At 40.8% G+C, this 10,000-nt stretch overlaps 1 protein-coding gene across 1 annotated transcript in view; it reads right to left on the reverse strand.

Annotated features, from left to right (window-relative positions):
• The window catches only part of LOC119596761 (kielin/chordin-like protein), a gene marked incomplete in the record, with an annotated part of 23,634 nt that overhangs the window by 5,976 nt on the left and 7,658 nt on the right, over positions 1-10,000 (reverse strand). The window contains 3 exon segments of the mRNA XM_037946086.1: positions 4,485-5,231; positions 6,722-7,468; positions 9,927-10,000. The exon segment at positions 9,927-10,000 is cut by the window's right edge and continues 664 nt beyond it. Of these exon segments, the coding sequence (XP_037802014.1) occupies positions 4,485-5,231; positions 6,722-7,468; positions 9,927-10,000 (1,568 nt within the window).

Genomic DNA, 10,000 nt, shown 5'->3' on the forward strand with positions numbered 1-10,000 from the left:
GAGAGTGGGATGTTCTGTTTAGACAGTTATTGGAGGGTTAAGGTTAGGTAACTTCATAAGCCCCAATAAAGTAGCCTAGTTCACTCTAGCGCACTTTATATTCACGCTTAAGGCACCACGGATCTGTCGTCCTCGAGGGGTGACCACTTTGCCTGGTTCTGCCTAGCTGGCCATTTTTCCTTTTGTGCTCGTTCGTGAAGGCTTCTGGATTTCCACATCAAGGTCTCCAGTGGAATTAGTTTAGTTCACGCCATCCTTCACTTGGTACCAAGCATTTCTCTCCATCTTCGTGTTTGCTCTTCCAAGTCTTCCTCTACTTTCTGGTCTTCATCCAGGTATCTTTGGAGCTGTGCTCGTCCTCGCATCCAGGTCCAGTTCCAGGTCTCTATCTCTCCTCTCTCTCTCTCTCTCTCTCTCTCTCTCTCTCTCTCTTTCTCCCTCTTTCCTCTCTCTTTCTCCCTCTCTCCTCTCACTTTCTCCCTCTCTCCTCTCTCTTTCTCCCTCTCTCCTCCTCTCTCTCTCTCTCTCTCTCTCTCTCTTTTCTCTCTCTCTCTCTTCTCTCTCTCTCTCTCTCTCTCTCTCTCTCTCCCTCTCTCTCCTCTCTCTCTCCTCTCTCCTCTCTCTCTCCTCTCCTTCTCTCTCTCTCTCTCTCTCTCCCCTCTCTCCCTACCCCCCTCTCTCCCTAACCCCCCTCTCTCTCTCTCTACCTCCCCCCTCTCTCTCTCCCTCTACTCCCCTCTCTCACTCTCTCCCTACTTCCCTCTCTCATTCTCTCCCTACCTCCCTCTCTCTCTCACTACCTCCCCCCTGTCTCTCTCTCTCTACCTCCTCCCCTCTCTCTCTCTCTACCTCCCACCCTCTCTCGCCTAACCCCCCCCCCCATCTCTCTCTCTACCCCCGCCCCTCCCTCCCTCCCTCCCTCACTCCCTCCTCTTTTCTGCTGCAGTCACTTTTTACAGTGTATCAGACATCCAAATCAAATATATATACATCAGTTTGCATTTTTTCTTACAATAAAAAAGTATCGGTGATGCTGTATCGGCGGATCCATGTATTGGCATCGAACTCGCTTTACCTGACCTCGTACAATCGGAATCGCTTTAGCCAATATTCAATTATCGATACATAGGTTTCGCTTCAGACAATTCTGTGTATCTATGCCCATTACTGTTCACTGGTCATGATTCTCGAGGGAGAAAGAGACAGTCGGCTAGTTTGTTAAGATTGTGATAGGCCCGACCCGATGAATATTCATCTAGACGGATATATATATATATATATATATATATATATATATATATATATATATATATATATATATATATATATATATATATTAATGAATCAAGTCGAGATATGCCTACTTACCGGTTAGATATATAGATAAATGTATATATATCTGATCTCTCTCTCTCTCTTTCTCTCTCTCTCTCTCTCTCCTTATTTCTATTTTGACTGTAACATCGGATTTTAAGCATACATCTAAGACAAAGCAACTTACTGGTGAAAAGCTCGCTGTTTTCAATTGCGTGTCAATGAGTGATTTATTTCACGAAGAATAATTCACAAAAAAAGATTAACGTTCATGGCAATGGAGTATCAGTTAGCAAAATGGCTATATCGCTACATCGCTGAGATACAATTAATATGAAATTCGTGTTGCATTCTCCATTTTTGTGCCAAATGAATGTACCAACACAGAGTAATGGGCTGTCAATGTGTCCATGGTGTCCACAACGATAAACAACCAATCAATGGGCCTACTTTTTATTCTTCATTATTAATTTTTTTAGCTCTACCCATGCTCCATCACAATTTAAATGACTCTATAAGTGCGCAGCATGAGACAAATTAATACAAAAATACATGAGGTCTGAGAAAAAAGAACGAAATTCCGATTTTCAGTAAACAAATCTCCAATGAGAATGAAGAAAATAGACCTTCGTGGCATTGACTGGAAGAAATCACAAGTTAATGATCAGAATGACAGGTAATATCTAACACAAATTTCATTCTAATAATAACTAAGAGTTTTTTATTATCATATTAAAGAATGCTGTGAATAGCAAAACACTCTTCCGTGCTGATACAATGGAAGAAAAACCCACAATACAAAAACTAGATTTATTGAAAATGAGACTCATTTTCAATAGTTTTTGTATTGTGGGTTTTTCTTCCAAAGAATGCTGTATTGTATTTGCTTATCAATGAGGTAATGCCTCGCTGCCCCCCCCCACCCACATCCCTTGGAAGATGGTCATAGATGAGAACGGGTCCCAGCAACTGTAATTCCATTTTCGTGTTTTAGAAAATATCACAGCAAGAAAATAAAAACTGCACCATAATTATCATTCTCTCCCAAACCAATGCAATAGCGCTGCATATGTACGAAATAAAGTTAAACACACTTACGGGAGAAGATAAGAAAGAATTGAAAAGGCCCAAACGTGGGAGAAGAAAAGAGACGAATGAAAAGGCCCAAACGTGGGAGAAGAAGAGACAGTTGAGAAGAAGAGAAAGAATTGAATAGCCTAAATGTGGGAGAAGAAAGGAGGGATTTCAAAAGGCCCAAATGTGTATTCACGTTTTTTCGAAGTCATCGCTGGTGTACCTTGACAATCGTGGGGTCGAGATCCACCAGCTGTAAGAACCTCCCTCTTAATATGATACAGGTTCCTACAAGTCTACTGGAGCAATAATAGATTATACAGTTTTGACCCTGTATTGTCCCGCACACTGAAATAAATAAGCACTATACATACTAATACAGTCTTGGGAACAGTGCAGGGGTAAGCATGTAGGACAACCCCCAAACCATCCATGGAGCAGCAAGATGGCGAGTGGGAAGTCCTTTACAGATGGCTGGATAAAAAATACTGCCCTGATGGGTCGAGGTCAGGTCAGCTGATAACCCTCCATAAACTAGCCCATTCTGGGTTACATAGCTTAGTGTCACGCATTATTCTTTAAGGGTTGAGACTCAGGATGCATCCTTGCAAATTGGCTGTGAGGAGGGCATTGGGGGCTTTCTTAGGGGATCGGTTGGCAAATAAAGGAAAATTAATTAAGAGATGGCCTATACCTTTTACAAGGTTACCAATATGCATTCCCTGTCCCTCCTCAGAACCGCCCTATTCCTACATGCCAGGGATTGATGCTGGTCCCAATCAACAGCTAATTAAGCTGTGTTAACCACATCCATGGCCTCTAGTATTTCACAAGATTATTTCTTCCTTGTTATCGAGTGGTCGCCAGTGGCAAATGGATTCCTAAGCTGCATCACACATTTCACTTCAATGCTCTTAGAGTACTATAGGGCCCATCAGCCTCCTGAGTGTTATGAAATGATCAGAGATAGCCCTTATAAATCCCTGAACACACTCCTCCCTCAAATTGTTCAAGTGAAAACCCTGGCGTGATCACTGGATAGAAGTGGACTTACAGGGGAACTATGGGCAATCTATGAATGGTACAACAGAACTCTGGTAAACTCCCCAATTCTGAATACGATGCAGGCGCGGAATCTACATAAAAAAAGGCTGGGTCTGAGCAGTTACATCTACAGCTGTTAATGCCCCTTTACTACTCAGCTAAGCACCTAACTCAGCTAAAATTCAGTGTTATGAGCCTGGGGGGAAGAGAAAGCTAAATCAGTGCTGAAAAAGTAAAGCAGAAGCTATAAAACCAGCATGGTTAGGAAAATAAAAAAGTGGAAAATGAAAAATGGAAGTAATAAAGACAGCCCCATATACAAAGAGAAATTATTAGTTGCTTTGTAAACACACCCAAAAGGCACTACACCATTTTTTTTCTTAAGGGGAAAATGCACATATGAGGTTGTTGAGCATCGTAGTTAGTACATCATTATCATCCCCCATCTAGCTGTCAACGTGTCATCATCACTATCTCATCAAGTGCATCTTCACATCATTACTAGAGAATATAATTCACGGTATACTTTTTTTAATATACACCAATTCCCTATTATGGTTAGGAATTTCATTCCCTAGTTTAGTGGCAGCTAGAATAAAGCATGTCCAAACCTGCACGGAGTTAAACCATACACAGGAAATATGAAAAAGAATCTACTGAACACAAAGAAGGAAAAAATACACAGCCCAAAATGTAAGCCTTGGGGTCTAACAACACATGAGTTAAAGTATCGTTTGAATTAAATTTCATACACAAGATTTTGCACAATGTGATGTCTTCAAGATCATAACTTCATAAGTCAAGAGTAAGATAAATTTCAAAGATAAAAGTATTAGTACTGTAAGAAAACAACTTGGTTGTTTTACATACAAACATAAAACAAGATGAAAAAATAAGGCCATGGACACTACCTAAAAGCATACAAGAAGTAAAATGAAAAACTTTTCATCATCAATTGCCTTTTGCATCCTTCTAGTCGAAAACAAAGTAAGAATGTACAGAAAGTGATAAACAGGTAAACAGGGCGATAGTGATAGAGAGAAATTCATTACCTGTTCCACTCCCAACACTCGGAGGACATTTGAGGGTTTGCTGCACTCGCACAACTGGGACTCTGTCTTCGTCATAGCCGTAAGTAAAGTGGAAACGGCAGTCATTCTCGTCAAAGAAGGTGCATAAACGGTCTCCCTCTGTTTCCTCTCTGGCAACTTGCACCATTGTAGAGTTGAATAACGTGCACTGAAACGTACACTCTTCTTCGCTCAAATCACCAGTGCCAAAGGCCTGGCATTGAACACAAGATTTGTACTGAGAACATTTGCTTCTACAGGTTGGACAGTCCTCACACCACCTGCCGGAATACCTCCCATCTTCTGTAGCACTGCATATACACGTATTGCAGTCGCAGATACCTTGGTCTGAGCAAATTTCTCCAGTGTCAGGGTTCCTACAGTTCTCCACACTGTCTTCACACTCACAAGCTTCTCCTACCCATCCAGGTTTGCACTGACACTTATTGCAAATGCATTCGCCATGGTCGGGCCCCGAACAGAGAACGCCGTTGTATCGATCACAGAGGAAGTTGGTGCATTCGCAGAACTGCCCACTAACAAGCTCCTGTGGGTCAGTCCTTTCATTGCACCTACATTCTCCACATGCACAGGTTCCTCGACCACTGCATGGCTGCGATGCCTCTGTTTCCTTGCAGTAGGAGTCATCGAAGGCTTCCGGTCCCCAGGGAGCATCCACGGGGCACAACTCAGCTGCTAGATTCCGACGTTCTGATACAGCTCTGGAACCTGCATTGAAAAGAATTTTACTAGCTTTGGCCAATCATCTTTATTGTCATCGTTCTTAATATTATTAGCTAAGCTGCCAATCTCAGAGATCTCGAACAGAAACGAACTATGTGGGGAAACGAAAACTATAAAATGACACAACTAATAAAAGAATCAAAAGGGTTGGTTCGGTATTATTCACTAAAAAGGTAATATTCTCATTTATTTCTTCTTATTGTGAACATGCTTTTGAGAGGATAATTATGAATGACTGAATGTAATATTGCTGAGCTGTGCTACATGAATTTCGATGGGAAATTGTCCGACATCCACCTTACAGCTCCGATTTAGCCCCGTACGACTTCTTTTTGTTTCCAAACTTTAAAAGTTAATTGAAAGGTACCAATTTTCCAGTGGTTGTAAAAAGATCTGCTCTGAAATTATTCAGATCACATGATCCTCAGTTTTACTCAGACTGTATTAAAGGCTGGTATCAACGTTAGCAGAAGTGAATTGACCTTAGTGGAGCGCAAGATGTTGAAAAATAAACATTATAACTGAAACTGTGTTTTCATACTGTCCTTTTTCCACGAACTTTTTAATCCACCTTCATCTTGTATTAAATTCATCACATTTTGAACTATTCATTAGATTTTTTATTTTATTTTTTTTTTTTTTTTTTGTCCGTATGTAGCATTCATAACTACAAGGCACCAGCGCATTGCTACCATGATCTGACTGTAACGAATTTCAAATTTCTCATGACAGTATCATTTCTGATATTGCCGTTGTGCGATCACTGATTTATATGCTTATTCTTTACATTCGCCTTGCATTACACGCAGTGCAACCTCTGCATCTTATGATATGCAATGTTTTGTTTGTATTCGACACACTAAAATACCTTCATTCATCCTAGCTGTCATTCAATATACCCTTGTAAGGCAGCCAGGCCAGTATCATCTTGGACCTACAGTGGTCAGGCCTTTATTCCCCTTTCTTTCAAAAGGGGCTCTCATGGTGCTCTAAACATCACCCAAACTACCATTCCCGCATGGCTGCTACCACGTCTCCTGTTAATTGCTTGCTGCATATAAATGGAGGGACCAAAACGTCTACATCTATGCTCCCGCCATACAAATTACGACATGGGTACCCATCTTCAACATCTTGCTTACACATATCACAAATCCTTTGTCGAGTTCACCTTTATACACCAAAAACTTTAGAAGTGTGCCAATGTCCAGATATAAACTTTCTAATTCATCAGGAAGATGCATACAGAGATACTAACATCAGTTGCACAAGCAACTTACTTGTTTCAAGGTTATTTTACATACTGAGAGTAAACAATATATATAACATTAGGCCACGGACATGGCCTAAAGTCATGTCAGATGTAACATCTATATGCAAATTATACTTCCTACTAGCAACTACCTTCTATGTCCTAATAAAAAAAGATCAAAGTAAGGATTTGAAAGCTAGTTATGATAAGATAAATTCTTTACCTGTTCCATCACCAACACTCGGAGGACATTCGAGGGTTTGCTGCACTCGCACAACTGGGACTCTGTCTTCGTCATAGCCATAAACAAAGTAGAAGCGACACTCATTCTCGTCAAAGAAGGTGCATAAACGGTCTCCCTCTGTTTCCTCTCTGGCAACTTGCACCATTGTAGAGTTGAATAACGTGCACCGAAACATACACTCTTCTTCGCTTAAATCACCAGTGCCAAAGGCCTGGCATTGAACACAAGATTTGTACTGAGAACATTTGCTTCTACAGGTTGGACAGTCCTCACACCACCTGCCGGAATACCTCCCATCTTCTGTAGCACTGCATATACACGCATTGCAGTCGCAGATACCTTGGCCTGAGCAAATTTCTCCAGTGTCAGGGTTCCTGCAGTTCTCCACACTGTCTTCACACTCACAGGCTTCTCCTACCCATCCACGTTTGCACTGACACTTATTGCAAATGCATTCGCCATGGTCGGGCCCCGAACAGAGAACGCCGTTGTATCGATCACAGAGGAAGTTGGTGCATTCGCAGAACTGCCCACTAACAAGCTCCTGTGGGTCAGTCCTTTCATTGCACCTACATTCTCCACATGCACAGGTTCCTCGACCACTGCATGGCTGCGATGCCTCTGTTTCCTTGCAGTAGGAGTCATCGAAGGCTTCCGGTCCCCAGGGAGCATCCACGGGGCATAATTCAGCTGCTAGATTCCGACGTTCTGATACAGCTCTGGAACCTGCATTGAAAAGAATTTTACTAGCTTTGGCCAATCATCTTTATTGTCATTGTTCTTAATATTATTAGCTAAGCTGCCAATCTCAGAGATCTTGAACAGAACAGAACTATGTGGGGAAACGAAAAATATGAAAGGCCATGACTAATAAAAGAATCAAAAGGGTTGGTTGGGGATTACTCACTAAGAAGGTACTATTCTCACTTATTTCTTGTTATCGTGAACATGCTTTTTAGAGGATGATTATGAATGACTGAATGTAATATTGCTGACTAACACCTCTGTTTTCTAATTAATCATCATCACCAGTAAGTCGGTCATCGGATAATTATCGACTTCAAGCTATCAACTCACCAGTAATCATCAACTTACGAAGTTTGTCATCACCTCATTAAAAAAGAGAATGAAAAATATATTCTCGATTTGTCTTTTTATCAATTACTTTTCATTCGTTTGTTTATCTTTTAATATCCAACAATTCTACAATATGGTTAACAGTGTCATTTGGTAGCTTTGTAATCAGTGAAATGAAGCATTTCCAAATTTGTACACTATCATGGGGCAGAATCAATTAAATACTAAGTGATGCATACTAGATGGAAAATTAAGCAGTTCTAATAATACATACGACGGTGCTTCAAAAAGTTCGTGGAAAAAGTCCATAGCTAAAAATTTCATGGAAGGATTTTGATTTTAGTGCACCTCAACATTCTTGTACTAACGTGTTATAATGTGTTTAAACGTGAACCCTTAAATGCAGGTAATAATGCATCGCCGCCACTTGGAAGTCAGGCACCATTCAAGCAAAATGGAATCCATCAAAATCGAGGCCAGAACATTAAATTCATGGTGAAACTCGGCGAGAATAGGCAAATCATTGACGCTCTGGATCAAGTTTGGTGACAATGCCCCCAAAGAAATCAACAACCTACAAATGGATAAGTCGGTTCTGAAGTGGAAGGAACGATATTGAAAATGAGCCCCACAGTGGCAGGCCATCAACGTCAGTTTGTGAAGAAAACATTGATGCTGTTTGCGACATGACTGAAAAGAGCAGGTGAATAACCACTGAATCAGTAGGCCACTGTCTTCTGGGATGCAGAGGAGATTTTGCTGATTGACTTCCTCGAGAGCAAGAAAACAATTACATCTGCTAATCATGAATGCGTTTTGAGAAAACTGTCCAAAAAAAATTCAGAAAAACGTCCTGGAAGGCTGCATCCTCTTCCACCACGACAATGCACCCGCTCGTGGCGCTCGGCAGACAAGAGCTGTGAATTTCGATGGGAAATCGTCCGACATCCATCTTACAGCCCCGATTTAGCCCATACTTCTTTTTATTTCCAAACTTTAAAAAATAATTGAAAGGTACCAATTTTCCAGTGGTTGTAAAAAGATCTGCTCTGAAATTATTCAGATCACATGATCCTCAGTTTTACTCAGACTGTATTAAAGGCTGGTATCAACGTTAGCAGAAGACCTTAATGGAGCACTTGTTGAAAAATAAACATTATAACTGAAACCGTTTTTTTCATACTGTCCTTTTTCCACAAACTTTTTGATCCACCCTCGTATTGTATCAAATTCATCACACTTTGAACTATTCATAAGATTTTGTTTTGTGTTTTGTTCGTCCATATATAGCATTCAGAACTACAAGGCACCAGCGCATTGCTACCATGATCTGACTGTAACGAATTTCAAATTTCTCATGGCAGTGTCACTTCTGATATTGCCGTTGTGCGATCACTGATTTATATGCTTATTCTTTACATTCGCCTTGCATTACACGCAGTGCAACCTCTGCATCTTATGATATGCAATGTATTGTTTTGTATTCGACACACTAAAATACCTTCATTCATCCTAGCTGTCATTCAATATACCCTTGTAAGGCAGCCAGGCCAGTATCATCTTGGACCTACAGTGGTCAGGCCTTTATTCCCCTTTCTTTCAAAAGGGGCTCTCATGGTGCTCTAAACATCACCCAAACTACCATTCCCGCATGGCTGCTACCACGTCTCCTGTTAATTGCTTGCTGCATATAAATGGAGGGACCAAAACGTCTACATCTATGCTCCCGCCATACAAATTACGACATGGGTACCCATCTTCAACATCTTGCTTACACATATCACAAATCCTTTGTCGAGTTCACCTTTATACACCAAAAACTTTAGAAGTGTGCCAATGTCCAGATATGAACTTTCTAATTCATCAGGAAGATACATACAGAGATACTAACATCAGTTGCATAAGCAACCTACTTGTTTTCAAGGTCATTTTACATATTGAGAGTAAACAATATATATAACATTAGGCCACGGACATGGCCTAAAGTCATGTCAGATGTAACATCTATATGCAAATTATACTTCCCCCTATCAGCTGCCTTCTGTGTCCTAATAAAAAAATCAAAGTAAGGATTTGAAAGCTGGTTATAATAAGATAAATTCTTTACCTGTTCCATCATCTACACTCGGAGGACATTCGAGGGTTTGCTGCACTCGCACAACTGGGACTCTGTCTTCGTCA

This window comes from Penaeus monodon, chromosome 38 (assembly GCF_015228065.2).
Source record: "Penaeus monodon isolate SGIC_2016 chromosome 38, NSTDA_Pmon_1, whole genome shotgun sequence".
In the NCBI taxonomy this organism is placed as follows: domain Eukaryota; kingdom Metazoa; phylum Arthropoda; class Malacostraca; order Decapoda; family Penaeidae; genus Penaeus; species Penaeus monodon.